Source organism: Crinia signifera, chromosome 2 (genome assembly GCF_055691185.1).
Source record: "Crinia signifera chromosome 2, ASM5569118v1, whole genome shotgun sequence".
Lineage (NCBI taxonomy): Eukaryota > Metazoa > Chordata > Amphibia > Anura > Myobatrachidae > Crinia > Crinia signifera.
This window is the reverse complement of record NC_139218.1, coordinates 81,824,986-81,846,345: the sequence shown is the minus strand read 5'-3', so window position 1 is coordinate 81,846,345 and position 21,360 is coordinate 81,824,986. Positions and strand designations below refer to the sequence as shown.

The following is a 21,360-nucleotide window of genomic DNA, read 5'->3' as shown; positions in this document are numbered from 1 at the left end:
CGGCTACTGTGTTAAAATCTCCACCAACTATTAGCGGATAGGAGTGTCTGCTAGCTACAATGTGTGAGATTTTCCGAATAAATTCACCAGTGGCAACATTTGGGGCATATAAATTGACTAGTGTATAATTAGTACCCTCTAAGTTCACATCTACGATTATATAGCGTCCTTCGGGGTCTAGCTCAGTCCCTAGTATGGTATACCTCAGATTTCTATGGAAAAGAATTGCCACCCCCCTAGATTTAGATCTATACGAGGCCGAAATGCATTCCGCTATCCAGGGTGCTCTCAGGGTGGATTGATCCCCAGAGACCCAATGGGTTTCCTGTAAAAATATGATTGCTGGATGTCGTCTCTTAAGGAATGTTAAGACCTTTTTCCTTTTTATTGGTGAGTTGAGGCCTCCTACATTCCATGAATATAAGGAAAGGTGCGGTTGGTCTCTCTGGGACCTATCATCTGGTTGTGTGGTAGCCATCTGTATTACATTGATTAACGATTAGGATAGTGGGGTGTGGTCGTATAAGGGCAAAGTCCCCCCTTGAAGAAACCCTTTCGGTACTTATGTAGTAACTGGGCTGCCGATTTTGAAATCGGGTCCATCGCATCGCATCGCACCCGACCAAATCGCATGCGATGCGATGCGATGGACCCGATTTTTCCATAGGATTCAATGTTAAAATGGACTGAGTCCATTTTAACATGGAATTCAATGGGAAAAAGGGGTCCTTTTCATACCCCTACTATCCAAGTGGGCATGGAGTTGGATATAAACCTGTGGCGAGCGTAGCGAGCCACCGAGCCCGAAGCGTGGCGAGCGTAGCGAGCCCCGCGAGGGGACACAGAATACCGTCCCCTCACGGGGCTCGCTTCGCTCGCCACGCTTCGGGCTCGGTGGCTCGCTACGCTCGCCACAGGTTTATATCCAACTCCATGCCCACTTGGATAGTAGGGGTATGAAAAGGACCCCTTTTTCCCATTGAATTTCATGTTAAAATGGACTCAGTCCATTTTAACATTGAATCCTATGGAAAAATCGGGTCATCGCATCGCATCGCATCTGATTGTATGCCTTAACTTAAGGCATACAATCAAAAAATCGGCAGCCCAGATACTACATAAGTACCACCCTTTCAACAATGTTCCCTAAGGGAATCCCCTTGCCCCGAGACTCCCCCCCAGGGTCCCATTGGAAGGTAATCCCAGGTGAATAATGAGCATAGAAAATTTGACACTTCAAATGTACTGCAGCACTTATTAATTTCAAACATTTAAGTATAACATTTGGGCATTGGAGCCAGTTTTGCTCCGCCCGACTTTCTGGAGGTCCCCCCATTCGGGTGTGAGGGGTGCTCCTACAATATAACCATAGTAACAGTATATTCAGTAACATATTCTAGGACTCGGTGGGTCCAGTGTTGTAAACAAGAAAATAGCGAATAAGGGGAAATGAGAAGATTTCCTTAAAGGGTAGACTAGCAGTAGCAAAGATTGAGCATAAAGGCAATAATATTGATCCGCTGTAATCTCTATGGTGACCTTCATCGCCCGCCCAGCAAACCGTCCGAGGGCACATCTAAATATTCCCACATAATAAGGGCTGGGCATCGGCCCCAATAATCTCCACAGCTTCACAACGGATCATGAACATAACTTTCTCCAATCAACATAAAAGCAATACTATTGATCCGCTGTAATCTCTATGATAACTTCAGCCGTCTGCCCAGCAAACTGTCTAAAGGCATATCTAAATATTCCCACATAACAAGGGCTGGGCATCGGCCCCATTAATCTCCACAGCTTCACAGTGGATCATAGACTTATCTTTACTCCAATAACTCAATCACTACTCTTAGCGAAGAACCAACATTTTAAATTATATATCTCTTGAGCTAGCATTAGAATGGGCCGGGGATACCGGCTGGGCATTAGAGAAATGGTCTTTTGCCTGGTCTGGATCTGTAAAGATAACTGGGCGTCCATTTTCAATGACTCTCAATTTTGCAGGATAGAGCAAGGCAAATTTTATCTGCTTGTCTATGAGCAGTTTACACACCTCAGTAAAGGCCTTGCGTTTTTGTGAGACCAGAGCAGAGAAATCTTGGAAAATTAAAATACGTTGCCCGTCAATCCTGAGATCATGTTTTGCCCTATATGTTTGGAGTACTTTTTCTTTTTCCCTATAATCCAGGAATTTTGCAATTGTTGGTCTGGGACGGTCACCTCCCCTTCCCCTCCCACCCCCATTTGAACCAATTCTATGCACTCTCTCAATCTGAAGGGGGCAGACGTCCTCATGCAGGCCCAGGGCTTTCGGGATAAGATTACCCACATAATCAGCTAGCTGAGAGTCAGATATCGTTTCTGGTATGCCGATGAAACGCAAATTACACCTCCTATTTCGATTCTCCAGATCATCCAGCTTTTCTGTCATATTTTGAATTAATAAAGTTTTAGCCTGGAGATCTTGTTGCATCAAATAAATTGAGTCCTCAGTATTACTTGTGCGTTGCTCAAGTTCTACAATTCTGCTAGTGTTACTGTCTATTTTGGCTAGTGATGCATCTAGCCTTGCATGGAGATCCTCAAAACGTTTATCGATTAACGGCATCAGCATAGTAATTACTTCTTTAGCATTGTCTGCTGGTGAGGGAATGTTAATCTGTAATGGTTCAGGCCTATCGTCTTTTCTAGAAGAGCCTGACGTGGAGGGAGGGGATGACTGGCTAGAAGCGACCGACTTTTGGGTTGAGGGACGACGGGGCATATCTGACAGAGTTGGGTTGGGTTTCCCCAAATATCTGTCCATACCACGTTAAAGATTCCCTGTTGGTTCTAGGTATTTAGGATAGCTTCCCCTGACAATGTCAACACTTGGACCCAAAATTGTACCTAAGCATTACATCATAAATTGTCAGTAAACAATACAATATCAGCAAACTTAGAACTAAGGTCACACAGAGGCAACAAAAACAAATAGCAATACTATTAGTTGTATATCGTGTGTCACGTTAGTTGTTATCTAATATAGGATATTTTCAACTCTCACTTACTAGTAATGGCAGTTCCTTGTATTTAGTGACACATATGCAGAAAATATGTAATATATAAGGAAAAAAAAAATAAAAAAAAAAAATATATATATATAAACAAGAAGGGGGGGGGGGGAGGAAGGGTTAGGGACAGCCAGAGAGCGTCCACCAGGTGGTGGTAGTGTCTTATATTATGTTTCCCTGACTGGGATCTTCGCAGCACAAAATATATTCCTCTTCACTGTGGGCTGCATATAAGGAAGACAAAAGTGATGTGAGCAATGTCAAAGCATCTACTGGATGGTGTTGCAGTCCTTTACAGTGGTGCACTGGGTGAAATTCCAAAATATAGTTAATACACCGCTTATATTATGTTATCCAGGAGGTGAGCCAAATGACTTAAAGGGTAGAAAGCCTCATGAGAGAGCAAGGCAATGGGGTCATTGACATTGAGTCTCTTCAATATTAGTTCCAGAGCCTTGCTATTGTCTCAATAGCACCATACAGTACCCTTATCCACCAACACCAAATTGTCAGCGTTTTTCACCCGTTTGTAGGAGCCTGAGGAATATGCTTTGGGAGTCAGTCCAGAGTTATGTGTGGCTCAGGTGTGAGATGGTTGAGAAGCAGTTCTCACTTGCACAGGTGTCCAGGTAGTTACTTTCAGATAATCAATTTCAGGATGGTCCCTGTCAGGTAGCCGGGGTTTTAGCCCTATTATAACTTTGAGCGGTGTGCAGGGTGGCTCAGGAGGGCACAACGGAGATAGAGTGAGGGATTATATCGGGGGCTCCGGGCTGAGGGCTCTAACTCACCCGGCTCTCAACTCGTCGCTGTCCCACGAGGAAAGGGGGGGATGTCAGTCGGGTTGTTGCCTCACCGCACTCCAGGACGCCACCAAAGAGGGGGGGGGATCCACCGATCAGCCGGCCACACGGAGGACCCAGGGGATGTGACTCACCCAGCCGGGCGTCGTCTAAGGTCGTCCTCGCGCTCTCCTTTCGTCCGGTTCTTCCTCCGCACTGGCTTCCGGAGGTCGCGTTCCAGCTTGGCAAGGGGGACTCCGCTCGTCGTCTTCAGCACGCGACAGTGTGTCCCGACCTCCGCCGTCACAGGTTGGTGGATGCCAGGGGAAGTGATGCCGCTCCTCTCGCAACACGAGACCCCGGCTGTAGATATTGGTGCCGCCGGATCTCTGTCGCGTGGGGAAGCTCACTCACGCCAGTGCCGGAGCAGGCGTTCATACAGGCCTCAATCTGATGGAGGCAGACTCCGGGGGTTGTGTGTGGCTCTCCTCTCCTATTTCAGCACCGTCCGATTCACCAGGATCTCTGGAGTTGGGGTATTAGTTCCCTGGGGGTGCAGACCCAGATTTAAGCCTGGATGGCAATAGATTAGGAAGATGGACGGAGGAGCCGAATTAAAACGCGGCCATACTAGCTAGCCGCCCACCGGAAGTCGTCTCAATTGATTATTTTAATGCTAAGGTGAGTTAGTTTGTTGTAGTGAGTGCTGGGCCCCCTGTGTTTGTGTATGAGTGTATATATATATATCCTGATCCTGATGACAATTTTGCCTATAAAATTGAAACGTTGACCACAAGCTGACTTCGTGGGTCTTATTATGCTGAGAGTGCCGCACCACACCTGCCCATACCTCTACCTGTGAGGGCACCGGCTCAAGTTACAAACCTGTCTCTGGGAGTGCCGATTCTTGGACAAGTATATATATATATATATATATATATATATATATAATATATTCCTTATATCCGGCACTCAAACAGCGTCATATCTTGCACGGGTGCCCCCATGAACACACTCCAGTGTGATCCAACATAGAATCTGTGTAAATGTGGCACTCACGTGACTCCGCAAAATGACAACAGCGACAACTGTATATATCAACGTTTTGGTTATTTTATTCTAAACCGTCATCAGAACCACACTCAGGCCTGTTTGACTCTATGGGCTTTATTTATGAAGCGGCGCCCGCTGCTTCCCGGAAGGTCAAGGCTGAAAATTGAAAGCAGCACTCACAGTCAGTGTGAAGCATTGCATGCTTTACACAATGTGATTGCATTTTTAATTTTACCTCCAACCCACCGGGAAGCTGTGGCTTACAAGGATTGTCTCATCAAAAATAAATCATTAAATGAGCCAGTTGGTACAATCCAAAATGATTTATGTGCAATGACCATGTTGGGGGTCTACACAACAACAACAACAACAAAAAATTCAAATCTCCGATGAGATTGTAACCTAATCATGTTGGAAGCAAATATTGTTTAGTGGCTCAACCCAAAAAGTGGCTGCTTCCCATTTAAGTATCACCTTAAAAAATGTTGAGAATTTTTTTTACCCATAATACTTACTTTCACTTGTATCTTTTTTCTCCACGGAGGAGGGACTTCTGTCTTGTCTAGAGGGTTCAGCTTTTGATTCCGCAGAATGCTCTTCTGTTTTAGAATGTGTTTGTTGTTTCTCATTTTTCCTTTTGAGCGTATCTTGGCTGCCAATTGGACTTGTTTTAATTTTGACAGGGGATGATGGGTACTGCTTGTAAGACTTTGAATGTGATCTAAAAGTAAAAACATATCATATAAAGAAATCTGTCACAGCATCTAAGCGACCTACACATTAAACACAATTATTAAAAACATGAAAAAAATTATATATATAGACGGCCATGGAATGATGTCACCCACAGGCTGCGAATGGATGTTAAACATACATTCACAGGCACTGCGTGCGAACACACGCTGCGAGGTGGGGGGCATACCACCATTTGCAGGGTGGGTTCTGGTTGACTCGCAAGGGTGCACATTGGAATCCGAGCAAATTAACCAGAATAACCCCCGTATTATACGAAAATAGAAATGTAATTTTGGGTAGGGGATACAAAATATGATGCTATTCTGAATTTGATTTCTTCTTAAAAAATGTCTGCAGTGCCTAACAATTCTCTTTAAGAAATGGAATAATCTGATACGCGTCTGTACAATGGAGGATGGTCTTAAATTGATGATGAAATGCATATAACCAGAGCCAAGTGATACAATTGATGAAGTGGTGACTTCACAGACCCGGAAAGAAGCCCCTCTAGATTGTAAGCTTGCGAGCAGGGCCCTCCTACCTCCATGTCGGTTTGTATCTACCCAGTTTGTTTAATCGCTGTTTCCAATTGTAAAGCGCAACGGAATATGCTGCGCAATATAAAACACTGAAAATAAATAAATAGGAATAAATTGCATTGTCTTCACTTATTCAAGGCAGTTCCCTAGGGGTGGTCCTTTGTTGGGCAGAAAGATCTCAAATGTGCAAAACAAAATTTACAAAGAAGTCCCTGGGAGCACTTTCTATGGCTATTGTCTAATGCGGAGGTAGCCAACCCCAGTCCTCAAGAGCTACCAACAGTTAATGTTTTCCAGATCTCCTCACAGAATCACTAGTGAAGTAATTAGCTCCACCTCGGGATCATTTAAAATGTGTCAGTGGTAATAAGTGCACCTTTACAGCAGCTAGGTTGTCTGGAAAATGTGAACTGTTGTTAGCTCTTGAGGACTGGAGTTGGCTACCACTGGTCTAATGTGTCAACCCACTTAATCAAAGATTTATAGAGCTCCTTTTTGTGAGCTTCAAGTTTTGGTTGATTAAGTCTTTTTCTGAAAATATAACACCCACACAAGATCATGTGAATCAATAGTATACACTTATCACTCTTTATTCCAAAATAACCCAATGCGTTTCATCTGTAATATTGACTACAAGAGGTGTCTTTAGAACAGAATAATCATTCCTTAAAAGCCACAAATCTAAAATGATGGCAAATATATATTTAGTTTTTCTTTGAAAAAAAAAGCAGTATGAGGCAAACAACATTTGTTGATGCTATAAAGCTGGAGATATTACAGAGCAGGATATTAAAAACTTGAGCTATGCATTGCTGCCATATTAATTAAATGTTAATTATGAAGACTGTTTTAAAAATAAATTGTTATATTTGATACGTCACATTGAATTGGTCTAAAAGCCATCTTGTTGATAACATACCAATCTTGGAGGTTTGTGATAAAGGTTAAGACATTTTATATTGATGTCTAGGTTTCGGCGTCCCCAGTGCAGTCATACAATACCGGGCATCTGTCTTTTGTTTTTAAGGTATATTTCAGTCAGTGAACTCAACGCAGCATAGATATTGATAGATTACATTAAAGAATCATACTTGGGTGTTGCTGGAGAAGATGACCTCTTTGATAGGGAGGCGGGTGACTCGGACCTCCGCAGAGAGGAACATGAGGAGACCGGAGTAGTCGCACGCTTTTCTTTCTTTAACTTTTCAGGCTGTAAAATTAGCCACAACGCTATGTTACAAAGTGGCAAGGCATGTAACATAACAAGTTTTTTCATATACAAAACTATAACATGATCCAAACCCATATAATAAATCTGCACTAATATACCTCCACGTTCATTGGTATCAGCAGGGCATGTAGTTTACTTATTCATCTATTTAAGATAAAAAGAACAATGGTGCATTTTAATATAACAAGGTCTGCTTCATCTGTAAGATGCTTTAAGGCCAGCACCAGTGGAAAATGGTACAGTGAGGTGGCCAGAGGGCATACAGTGAAGAGGCAAATAAAACATGTGCAGTGATGATATAACTGGACTAGAGGGCAGAGGGACTATGAACTTCCTAAAGCTCTGAAGGTCAGGGGACAATCTCTATTAGGGTGTTTTTTCTAGTGTAAAACCCCCCCCCCCCCAAATCACTTAGTTTTATGAATCAGATGCGTTTCGGAAAAGAGAAATGGGAAACATAATGCAGCGACATGTTGCAGTACTGCAAAGTATCTAGAACATACTGGGGGTAATTTACTAAGATGGGAGTTCTATTTCAGATGGGATGTTGCTATGGGCAACCAATTAGAATCTACTTCTTGTTTATTTAGCATCATCTAGAACAGGCATGTCCAACGTTGGCCCTCCAGATGTTTTGAAACTACACATCCCAGCATGCTTTGCAATAGTTTTAGCATTCTCTAGTAGCAAAACTGTGGCAAAGCATGCTGGGATGTGTAGTTTCACAACATCTGGAGGGCCATTGTTGGACATGCCTGATCTAGAAGATAAAAGATAGTGGGCCAGATGCACTACGATTCAAAAGTTATAAAATGGAGAGTGTTAAACAACCAACCAATCAGCTCCTGCCTGACATTTTTCAACCACAGTCTGTGACATGGCAGGTAGGAGCTGAGAGCTGATATGCTGGCTGTTTATCACTCTCCATTTTATCACTTTTGAAGCTTAGTGCATCTGGCCCAGTATTTGATTGGTTGCATAACAACATCCCATCTAAAATAGTACTCCAATCTTAGTAAATTTTCCCCACTGTGGCCCTTATTCAGATCTGATCGCAGTACAAATTTGTTCTCAAAATGGACAAAACCATGCGCACTGCAGGTGGGGCAGATGTAACATGTATAGAGAGAGTTAGATTTGGGTAAGTTATTTTGTTTCTGTGTACAGTAAATACTGGCTGCATTCATTTTACACTGCCATTTAAATTTCAGTTTCAACACACCCCACCCAAATGTAACTCTCTCTGCACATGTTACATCTGCCCCACCTGCAGTGCACATGGTTTTGGCCATTTTGAGAACAAATTTGTGCTGCGATCAGATCTGAATAAGGGCCTGTGTCAACATCAGTTCGCCGGTGTTTGTTACTAAACAACACTATAGAGAAGTACCACTTATTTGGCATTTGCTGTTATGATGTTATCCACATGGGTAAATCAGATTACCTACCATTTAAAAACTTTTCTCAACCAAGACAGTGGTTCAGGCTTTTTAAAGCACAATATATTTATATGAAGAAGGCGAATTGTCTGTGGGAAGTTAAAGAGCTACAGTTTAATACCCCTTTTACAACGAGCCAAAGACCCGGATCAAAATCACGGGTCCATTTCCCTGCCAATCCTACCCTGGTCCTGTCCAGGGTGGAACATGGTTAGAACCGTGTGGGGGGGCAGTGCAAACGGGTATTCCAGGTCATCTGACCCGGCTTCCTTTTACAGCCATGGGGGAGCCCAACCTCTGGACTGGTCTTGCGGTCAGTATGGAGGTTGGGCTGGGAGTGCACACAGCTGATGTCTGCTGTACTGTGCGGATAGCAGCGGAGCCGGGTAGGAGGTGAATGGATGCCTGTGTTAAGCATCCATTCACCTAGGGGGTGCACCGAGGCTGGGGACAGCCCAGCAGCCTACCTTACATAGAATTTGACAGCAGATAAGAAACACTTGGCCCATCTAGTCTGCCCCTTGTATGGAAGTCGAGTTACACACACGCCATTTTAGGATAGTATGGCCGCCATTTTGGTTCGCAGAGTTGCGCAAATAAAGTTTCCATACCCGAGTATGCGTGGCAAAGTGGACCAGAAGAGTAGCCATACTATCACACATAAATTCATAAATACATACTGACCCTAAGTAAAATATAGTTAAAGGTTTAGAACGCCACACATAGCTTAGTTAGCCCTGCATACATCTATCTGTATCGTGTTTAGTACCGTTCCGTTCAGCTCATTATGCGAAGTATTCCGGTCATTGCGAATATATCGCAATGTACATTGCCCGAGAGATATGGACATAATCCATATTCCAGAGACAGTTTCTGTTGTAAGTAGTTAACAAAGGAAACTAGCTCAAACCGGTTCTTATCCTTGCTGACGCCGAAACCACCAAACAAAGGACTCTTAAAGTTCACTCCCCTGCACCTGGTCAGACCAGGTACAGCGTCTAACCTCCAATCACAGTGGACCGGACATATGATCTCTGACCAATGAGAATGGCCTTTGACCTCCCCCTTCTGACCCTATAAGATAGGCGACCCAGAGCAGCCAAATTCTCTTCGGCACATCTACTTTCCCTGGACCTTCCTACCGGACTATAGTTCATTCCTGAACGATAGTGAGCTCTGACCGGACTGCGCTTCGCATATTTGATGAGACGGGTAAACGGTTGCATTAACGGTATTTATCCTTATTGTATTGATTGGCTGATTGTGTCTTGTATCTGTTTTCTCTCCCCTTAGCAGAGTCTGTTTAGTATTCATTGTTAGTATATCGTATCACCTGTTATACCTGTTTATTCTTATTTCTGTAACCCCCTTTTGTCCATTAGGGACTTAAATACAAACCTTTTACGGAGTTCTAATCTCCTTATTCCTATTCAGTGGTCGTGTCTGTTTATTCGCATAATAGCGATAAGGTATATTGCGGACACAGTCCGATAAGGTATATTCGCAGATTAGAGACAAAGTACTGCGAAGGAATCTCTGAATAAGGTATTGGTTCTTGGTATACATAATACAATAAAAGGTACGCTACGCTGCGCTACGCTTTGTTCGCACGTAGCTAGGTATAAAGGGTACGTTGGTTGCGGACTTATTACGTAACCAACGCTTTTCACTTATCGTCACTCTGGTTATATTTTAATCACCATTAACAATTGGGGGCATCGTCCGTCCGCTCCACATTCCAGAACTCAGTACCAGGCGTGCGACCCGACCTATACCAGCAAAAGGGTGGAAGTATTTATTTTGTTTCCATTGCTGGATAGGCCGAGTCCGCGGCGGTGCGGGGTTCGGGAAGTGCTAGCGCTGAACCCGGAGTACAATAAGTGAAAGCCACGTGTTTTTAAAAGCATATCATACCTAAGTGTTTAGTAAACTGTACTTCTGCCTGCCACAAGTAGTTTAACGGGGTATAGTGTCTTGGGCTGCTTGTTTATTATAGTATATGTACCACGTGCGATAAGGTTCGCACACGTGGAGTCTGTGTTTATTATAGTACATAGAGGATCCCCTCTGTGCAAAGCTATAACTTTTTGTTAGTTACTGCAAAACCAGGGACTCAGCCACGTGGCGACAAGTCCTGGGCCTTTTTGCAGTAACGTAAAGCGTCTATTGTGTATTACGCAAGGTGCGCGCGCACGTGCCCATATCGGGAAATTTTCGCATCTTTGTACGTGATTTACGGATTAAGTGCGGGATTTATTTCGCATCTTGATACGTAACTTTCGGACGGAGTTAAGGGATTTATTCCACATTTAAGCGCAATTACTGCGTATAGCGAAACCCGAGTGCAACCTTGCAAATACACTATAGAACACGTGGGTGGCCGATTCATCGGCGGCCTGTGAACAGTGCATGTACACACGTGGCTGTTCATTGGTACTGCACATGCAGCACACATAGGAACTCAAAGGTGAACAGTATTTAACCACTAGCTTTATTTAAACAGTATAACAATATACTGCGAATGAGGCGGTGATTAATAAAAGAAAATAAGTTTTTTTCTTTTTGTTCATTTTTTTTTAAACAAGCAACTCAAGCATTATTTTAATAGATTCCTATAGAGTGTTATAAGGGATTTATACCTGCATAAGTATCCAGTGAAAAGCTACCAACTTGGGAAGATTTTCTGTACAGAAATATTTCAAATATATGCATAAGACCAAGGTGTAACCAGCGCCCAGTGTGAAACATAACTGAGGCGAACGGGTGTGTGACGACACGACTCAAGCGCAGTGTAGTCCAGAGTAGGACAGTCCAGGTAGGACAAGGTTAGGGTTCACGTGACGACGTGCCCATAGGAACTGCCCCTTCAGTGGAATTGATTCCGCTAGGAGGGTACAAGAAGATACATCGGAACGCACGTGTTTCCGATTAGCTACTTTAGAAAATCCAATTTTTGGGGGTATAGGAAAACAAGTTTGTTATACCCTGGAAAAATTGTGCCGCATCAAGCAAGTTGGCTAGAAGTTCGCTGCTAGTTGAAAGACTTGGTGATTGAGTATCATACCTCGTATCCTTCGCACCTGCTTGACTGTGGGATGTTCTAGGAAGCTGTAGAAGTGAGTGTTTGGGGAGCTCTCAGATAAGTAATAACCCACCGATATCTATTAAGCTGTGAACGTTTATTCCTGTAACTATGGGTAATAACGGGTCACGCTGTGATAACGTGCATGTTAGGGAGGAAGCATGCCGGCCAAAAGGATCGGCTGCTTTTATTATGTGCAGGAAGCACGGTGAACTCGCAGTTGTTTACCAAAATAAATGGAGAAAAATGACACAAGGCAGCAAGTTAGAATTTCCCAGTGTTGGTAGCTTCGATCCGGAAATCTTATCGGCAGTAAAAGATGAAATATGCCTACTCTCCAGTCGTAAGGAGAGAGTGAAGCATATAAATATTCTTAAATTGTGGCAGAAGGAAGGACAGGAACAATGGGGAAGCAGAGGTTTGGCAATACCTGACGCAATCAGCCACAATATAAATGCAACCGCCGCCACAATAGAAACAGCTCCCCCACCCCCATATGTGCCGAAGGGGATAATGACTCATAAGAAAAGTATAAGTAACAATGTATCCGTTGCTAACCTGTACCCTGTCTTATCCCCTTACAAGGAAGCCCGAGAGGAAAACGAGCAGCTGTTGGCACTGGCCGTCTCTCATGCAATTAATATGATTGAGGGAAAAGCTCAACCCGCTGTTGAGGCCCCAGCACAGGAGGAGGAGACGGCTGATGCCAACAGCATAGTATTGGACTCAGGTAATGATGCACCACACAGCACAGACACAATTGACTCCCAAGCAGGTCCCAGTAATGCGAATGTGGTACAAACATATCCTATGCGCACACTGGAGGTTCCCTATGGTAAGGCAGACAGAGAGGGTGTGATACCTACCAGAAAGATGAACATGCTAAACCCATGGACACGGCTAGAGCTGCGGTCCATCATTTCAGATTTCCCTGACCCAAGGAAAGATCTGGCATTGTGCCGGAAATTTGTAAGGGATCTAGGAAACTCTGATGAGCCCACCAACAAGGATTGGAGAATCATGTTGAGGGCCTGTCTCCCCACTCACATTGACATCCCGAAATTCATTCAGGATAGTGGATTGAAAGTGGACAAGGAGATAAATGATGAGATCAACCAGGAGAATATACGCCTGATTAACTTACAGTTAGGAGTGTATTTTCCTGCAGCAGTAGAATATAGCAAGATTTTCACCATCAAACAGAAAGATGGCGAAACTGCTGCTGATTATTTTACAAAAGCCTTACTGGAGGTATCAAAGTACACTGGTGTCTCCGAGCCTAAGGACGACCCCCACCTGAGGGAGATGATTGTCTCTGTGCTGGTGGAAGGACTTAGGGAAAACCTGAAAGCCAGAGTCCAAACTTCTTTCCCAAACTGGCGTGGAATGACAGTGGATGCCCTACGGGAATCTGCTGTGGACCACGACCGCAACATTAAGAAGCACAGGGAACTGCAAACTGACAAACTGATGATGGTTAGCATCCAAGCCCTTACTAATGCCCCAAACAAAGCTGCATACCAACAACCACGAAACACCAGGGACACAGGTAGAAAACCAATTATCTGTTACAACTGCAATAGGGAAGGTCATTACTCAGCTCATTGTAGGGCAGGAAACCCCAGGAGTTACCAAACACATAAGCGAGAATGGGAATCTCACAGAGGTGAGACACGGAGATACCCAGCCCCTAGACAATGGGAGGAGACAGACAGGTCACGCAACATGCCTCCTCCCCATCTGATGGCTGACACTGTGCTAAGGGCAACCCAGGTCAGACCATAGGAAACAGGTCATACCTGTATCCTACAGCCAGTTAGACTAACACAACACCTTGGAGAGGAACCTCAGGTGAAGGTTGATATAGCTGGAGTAAGGCAAACCTTTTTGGTTGATACAGGGGCGGCCAGATCTGTTCTCAACACTCCTCTTCACTTGGGTTTCACTAACCAATCAGTAGCGGCAATTGGGGTAACAGGAAAAATACAACATTACCCACTGACGAAACCAGCAGAGGTTACAATCGGGCCTTTGCATACCAAACATTCTTTCCTGTTGGCTGCAGCGGCCCCGACTAACCTTCTGGGTAGAGATTTACTATGCAAAATGGGATGTGTCATCTATTGCACCCCCGATGGGGTATTCCTGGACACTCCTAAAAAATCTTACACAAGAAGTGCAAGATATGCTGGACAGTCCTCAGAGGCTAATGTTGTGTTCCACTGTTGTAGAATCAAATCCATCTAGGGTAGCTGAAATTACAGCACAAATACCGGGTTCCCTTTGGACTAAAGATGGACAGGACGCTGGGCTAATGGCAAATGTAGCTCCAGTAGAAATCCGCTTAAAAGAAGGCAGGATAGCCCCAAAAATACCGCAATACCCTTTAAAACCTGAAGTTGAGCTAGGAATATTTCCAGTGATCCAACGATTGCTCCAACAGGAAATCCTAGTTAGAACTTCCAGCACGGCCAATAGTCCCATCTTTCCTGTGAAAAAGAGCGGGGGGAGGGGCTACAGACTAGTGCAGGATTTAAGAGGGGTAAACAAGGTAGTTGAGAGCCAATTCCCCGTAGTGCCAAACCCAGCTGTCATCCTAATGCAAATCCCACCTCATTGTACTCATTTCACAGTCATTGATTTGTGTTCAGCATTCTTTTCCGTCCCTTTGCATCCTGACAGCCAGTATCTGTTCGCCTTTACTTACAGAGGAGTACAGTATACCTGGACACGACTCCCCCAAGGATTCATAGACAGCCCCAGCATCTTCTCCCAGGCCTTGCATGATTGTTTACAATCCTTTCAACCCATGAGTGGTTCGATACTGATACAATATGTTGATGACTTATTGTTGTGTTCTGAGTCACTGGAGTCATCAGTGGATGACACTAGACAGCTGCTGATGCATCTCTCAGAGACAGGACATAAAGTATCAAAGGATAAGCTGCAATTATGCCAGACCAGGGTTAAGTATCTGGGCCACTGCCTTACCCAAGGGCTGAGACACCTCACCGACGACAGAATCCAAGCGATTCAGAATATGGTACTGCCACAGACCCAGCATCAGATCCGTACGTTCCTAGGCATGTGTGGATACTGTCGCAATTGGATCCCAGGTTTCTCTATTCTGGCATTACCACTACAAGAGATGGTTTCCTCAACTAAGCCAGATCGGGTCTCTCATACTGAGGAATCTGAACTGGCTTTCGAGGAACTAAAGGTGAGCCTAACAAAGGCCCCAGCACTGGGAATGCCAGATTATGGGAAACCCTTCGAACTGTACGGAACTGAATCAGGTGGGTGTGCGGCAGGAGTGCTTGTACAAAAACATGGTGATGCCAACCGACCAATAGCGTACTACAGTGGCCAGCTGGACACAGTAGCACGCTCACTCCCAACTTGCTTACGAAGTGTGGCTGCAATAGCACAACTAGTAAGTAAGAGTGAGGACGTAGTGTTGGGACACGATTTAACTGTTCATGCTCCCCATGCTGTCTCTGCCCTCCTAAATTCTGCCCAAACACGTCATGTGTCCTCAGCACGGTTCACTAAGTGGGAACTGGCGCTGATGGCCCCAGTAAATATTACCATCAAAAGATGCAACACACTAAACCCAGCCACATTCCTTCCTCATGTGCCTTCCAAGGCACAAAGGGTGGAGGGTGATGGGAATGTTGCTGAATATGGTAAAGCAGAGTTTAGTGAGAGTGAGGACAAACATGATTGCATGTCCTACCTGAATCAGACCTTCACAGCACGTCCTGACATAAGCGACAGCCCATTAAGTGAGGTAGACATAACCTTATTCACAGATGGTAGCTGTCATAGACAGACGGACACGGGAGAGCTGTGCACAGGTTACGCAGTAGTAGATGGAGAAGGTATTGTGGAAGCTGAACCCTTGGGACCACCTCACTCAGCACAAGTAGCGGAACTGGTGGCACTGACCAGAGCATGTGAACTGGCCCAAGGAAAATCAGTCAACATATATACCGACTCCAGATATGCTTTCGGAGTAGTCCATGATTTTGGAGCCCTATGGCGCCTCCGAAATTTCATGACGGCGGCTGGCACACCAGTGGCGCATGCGACATATATTAGGAGACTTCTGGGAGCTATTCAGCTTCCAGACAGAGTGGCTGTTATCAAGTGCAAAGCTCACACATCAGAGAAGGACCCGGTGTCACTTGGTAACAGCCGCGCTGATGAGGCAGCGAAAAGGGCCGCATGCCCTGTAAATATTTTCACCCATCCTACCAACCTTTGTACACTGAGCATAGTATCCACATCCAAACTGATAGACATGCAGAATTTGTGTTCCCCACAGGAAAGAGCAGTATGGAAGTCGAAGGGATGTGGCCAAGAGTCTACCGGACTTTGGAGAGATGGACACGGGAAACCAGTGGCCCCCAGAGCATACCTTCCTAGTCTAGCCGAGGCGGCCCATGGGCTGACACATCTTGGGAAGGAAGGTATGTGCAAGCTGGTAAAAGCCTACTGGTGTGCACCAGGGTTCGCTTCTCAAGCAGGTAGAGTGGCAATGTCATGCCTCACCTGTTTGAGGAAGAACGTTGGAAAAGCCATCCCAACAGAGCCATCCCACATCCCTCCTACAGAAGGCCCTTTCCAGGTAATACAAATCGACTTCATACAGTTACCACCCTGTAGGAATTTGAAATATGTATTAGTTTGTGTTGACATGTTTTCTAGCTGGGTGGAGGCTTTCCCCGCTGCCTCCAACACTGCTACCTTTACAGCAAAGAAAATATGTCAGGAGTTTGTCTGTAGGTATGGTATCCCAAAGGTCATTGAGAGTGACAGAGGCACTCATTTCACAGGAGAGGTCTTCCAAATCATGTGTAAACTCCTGGGGATTAATAGTAAACTTCATACTCCATATCGTCCCCAGGCGAGCGCCAAAGTTGAGAGAATGAATGGTACTATTAAGAACAAATTGGGTAAAGTTATGGCTGAAACAGGGTTGTTATGGCCAGAGGCACTGCCTATTGTGCTGTATAGCATTAGGACCACTCCCAGGACTCCGCTCAACTTGTCCCCCTTCGAGATATTGTTTGGTCGGCAGCCACACATCATGATAGACCCACAGGATGATCTCAAATGTAACAATGAGCTAACTGTACAGTATCTCCTAAAGCTAAACAAACAGCTAAGGGAGCAACAAAAGCAGCTGAAATTACTGAACCCTGATATGCCTACAGAGAATTGTCATAATCTTAAACCAGGAGACTTTGTTATGATCCGAAATTTTTTACGCTCAGGTTGTTTGATAGACCGTTGGGAAGGACCGTACCAAGTTTTGTTGACCAGCACTACATCAATTAAAGTCGCAGAGAGAGAGACTTGGATACATTCGTCCCACTGCAAGAAAGCCAGTAACCCAGAGTCCCAGTGTGCAGAGAGCGAGAGAGAAGAAGTGTCGCTAGAAGCATTGTTTCGGGAACACTGAGAAGCAGCCAAGGTCGAGCAACCTGAGCGAACAAAGGTCTAAGAGCAGAGCAAAATAAAAGTCCCCTGGTAGAGATGATGGAAGGACTCCAAGCAAAAGGTTCACAGCTATGCATATATGTCTTTGTTTTCTTTCTGTGTTCTTTTATTCACCCAAAGATACTCGGTGGCTGCCACATCCTAGAGCGATCGGAGCGGAGTTCTGACAGTGTAATAATGGACCCAGATATGGGTGAGGTAGAATCCCTAAACCAGCTTGACACTTTGCCCATGACAGGAGAAGGTAAAAGGTATGAGGGAAACGTAGTTCAAGGGCTATGTGATGAGTTATTGTCTGGTGAGTACTGTGTCTGTAGATATTGTCAACCTAAAATGGAAGAAGAATGCATCCAGCGATGTCAGTCGACAAGTAAGGCAACTACCGGCCGACATCCCTTGAGTGATTACCACTCACTAGTGGGTAAGGTTTTAAACCAAACAGAATGCTGGGTGTGTTCACAAGTGCTACATAAAAGGAGTAGTGTAGGCCTAGTCCCATACCCGCTTAATATTTCAGAGATAAGCGTATTAAATAAGGGGAGGCCATTGGATAAGAGATACCTGTATACCAGGTCCCCTAGTCTTAGATTACACCCATACCAAGTGGATAAATCCCTGGTATGTATGAACTTCTCAAGTTCCAGAGCGATTGGTACTTGGGAAGTGACATGGCATAACCAGACAATAACTTACTCCCAGCGTCCAGATGGAGAGCCTATTGATAAAGAATTGTTGTTAAAAATCCGAACCAGTGGGAGACACTATAAATATGTCTACACGGTGAAGAGAAGTAAAATGATGGCCGGCAGAGTATCAGCCGGCTACTGTAATGTAACCCTACAGCCAGAAATCTGTGAGGAACAAGTCAGGGAACAGGGGACGGGGATGTTCTTATGGATAATGTGTGACAAGATCATGAAATACTCTGTCCCCTATTTTCTCCCTGACGATGTTTATTATATTTGTGGTAGGAGGGCGTACAAATGGCTCTCCATGAACTACGTTGGTATTTGTTATCTAGGCAGAGTGTTACCAGAAGTGATGACCCTCACACATGATGAGATGATGAACATACACAGAGGTATTTCTCCTCCTTACACTCATACCCATTATGACCAAATCCATAAAAGGGATTTAACCATCAGGAAAGAACCCCTAGCTTCCGAAATGATACACGAGTCGTTCGGTATCCAACTCCTCATTGCTTTAGACATCACCCATACCGCCAGAGGAGTCATAAATTTTAAATATATACAAGCATTAGCCAGCTTGGTAGATAACATCACTGAGATTTATGATGACACCTTTAGATACACTGGGAAGGAGTTGCAAGCGTATAAAAGAGAGCTAGTCCAACATCGAATGGTGTTGAACTATCTGACAGCTATGACAGGAGGATATTGTGTCACCCTCTCTACACAGTTTGGGGTGAAGTGTTGTACATATATCACCAACAATACTGAAGACCCAGAAGAAATCATCGATCATCGGATGGATGAGATTCTTCAGCTTAAATGGGAATTTAGAAGGGAACATAATATCAGCCTGGCAGAAATAGGTAACAAAGTTAGTGAATGGACCTCCTGGTTGAATCCAATGCACTGGTTCTCTGGTTTAGGAGAATGGGCGCAAGGGATCATAGCTAGCATAGGAAAACTCCTCCTCTGTATCGGTGGTGCCATCATAGTCTTTGTGCTATTGTTCAAATGTATAAAGGTGGTGACCCGGGGAAAGACAAAACGTACCGAAATCATGAGTGTAAGAACGAGAGATACAGAGGAAGACCAGGGTTTGGTATATGACCCTAAAATCGAAACCACCTCCCTTTAAGGAAACCATATTTGTGAACGTGTATATGTTGTAACCACCCCTGTTTTTATTTTTATCCCAAAATTGTACATTATCCTTCGTGACCCTGAGTAGGTTGTTCGATAAATGCGGCCCATCGTTTATCCATGATCCTGGATCGGCCGAGAGCAGATGGTTTACTCCCCTTATATGTTTAATTCATGTATCCCAATTTCTCTGTTAGGATTATGAATTTCTGTATTGTCGTGTGAAATGTTTTTGTATTGTAACAGTTTTATAATTACTGTTAAAGGGTGGACTATGGAAGTCGAGTTACACACACGCCATTTTAGGATAGTATGGCCGCCATTTTGGTTCGCAGAGTTGCGCAAATAAAGTTTCCATACCCGAGTATGCGTGGCAAAGTGGACCAGAAGAGTAGCCATACTATCACACATAAATTCATAAATACATACTGACCCTAAGTAAAATATAGTTAAAGGTTTAGAACGCCACACATAGCTTAGTTAGCCCTGCATACATCTATCTGTATCGTGTTTAGTACCGTTCCGTTCAGCTCATTATGCGAAGTATTCCGGTCATTGCGAATATATCGCAATGTACATTGCCCGAGAGATATGGACATAATCCATATTCCAGAGACAGTTTCTGTTGTAAGTAGTTAACAAAGGAAACTAGCTCAAACCGGTTCTTATCCTTGCTGACGCCGAAACCACCAAACAAAGGACTCTTAAAGTTCACTCCCCTGCACCTGGTCAGACCAGGTACAGCGTCTAACCTCCAATCACAGTGGACCGGACATATGATCTCTGACCAATGAGAATGGCCTTTGACCTCCCCCTTCTGACCCTATAAGATAGGCGACCCAGAGCAGCCAAATTCTCTTCGGCACATCTACTTTCCCTGGACCTTCCTACCGGACTATAGTTCATTCCTGAACGATAGTGAGCTCTGACCGGACTGCGCTTCGCATATTTGATGAGACGGGTAAACGGTTGCATTAACGGTATTTATCCTTATTGTATTGATTGGCTGATTGTGTCTTGTATCTGTTTTCTCTCCCCTTAGCAGAGTCTGTTTAGTATTCATTGTTAGTATATCGTATCACCTGTTATACCTGTTTATTCTTATTTCTGTAACCCCCTTTTGTCCATTAGGGACTTAAATACAAACCTTTTACGGAGTTCTAATCTCCTTATTCCTATTCAGTGGTCGTGTCTGTTTATTCGCATAATAGCGATAAGGTATATTGCGGACACAGTCCGATAAGGTATATTCGCAGATTAGAGACAAAGTACTGCGAAGGAATCTCTGAATAAGGTATTGGTTCTTGGTATACATAATACAATAAAAGGTACGCTACGCTGCGCTACGCTTTGTTCGCACGTAGCTAGGTATAAAGGGTACGTTGGTTGCGGACTTATTACGTAACCAACGCTTTTCACTTATCGTCACTCTGGTTATATTTTAATCACCATTAACACTTGGTACTGGACTTGCCCCCCAGCACAGCGATCGGCAAGTCCCAGCGCTTGGAGATGATGTCATCTCCCATTCCCTGCTGATATTGATTAACCAATAACCTTTTAATGTGGGTTGCGGCTTGGTGTGAAAGACTGCACTGATACAGTTACCTGAGTATCCAACCTGGGTAGTGAGCAGGGCTGGTCCCTGGAAGGCCTTGGTTTAAGAGGTTTACACTCTATGAAAAGCAGGCTCATCACCTCTCCGGAGAGAATATAATCTCCTAACTATGTCAGAGGAGAACCCATAACAATAACACAGGTCCATGGCCCATTATTTTGGTACACCTGCTCAAGGAAATAACAGATTCATAATGCACCAAAAAGGAATTACTAAATACATTATCTGTACAGAAAATATTCCATCTCACTATATTTGCCATGTGTATGCTAGCACCAGCAGAAGATTTATGGGTTAAATCCAAACTATCCTTATGTAATAATATTATGTGTGTGTAAATAAAATCACTTTGTTTTTCATTCCATGTGGCTACAATTATTCCACCTCTACAGATACTGGTATGTGCTAACAGCTACACCTTAGGCGCTTGTTATTTGTGTCACACCTAGTACCAGCATGTGCACAAGTCTTCTGCATTATATCTT

At 44.2% G+C, this 21,360-nt stretch overlaps 1 protein-coding gene across 8 annotated transcripts in view; it reads right to left on the bottom strand.

Annotated features, from left to right (window-relative positions):
* MAP7D2 (MAP7 domain containing 2) overlaps positions 1 to 21,360 on the bottom strand; it is a 137,309-nt gene that overhangs the window by 33,144 nt on the left and 82,805 nt on the right. For all 8 annotated transcript variants that reach the window (XM_083172477.1, XM_083172475.1, XM_083172476.1 and 5 more), the window contains 2 exons: positions 7,257 to 7,375; positions 5,407 to 5,612 (listed from right to left, as the gene is read on the bottom strand). In XM_083172477.1, the coding sequence (XP_083028603.1) occupies positions 5,407 to 5,612; positions 7,257 to 7,375 (325 nt within the window). The remainder of the gene's footprint in view (positions 1 to 5,406; positions 5,613 to 7,256; positions 7,376 to 21,360) is intronic.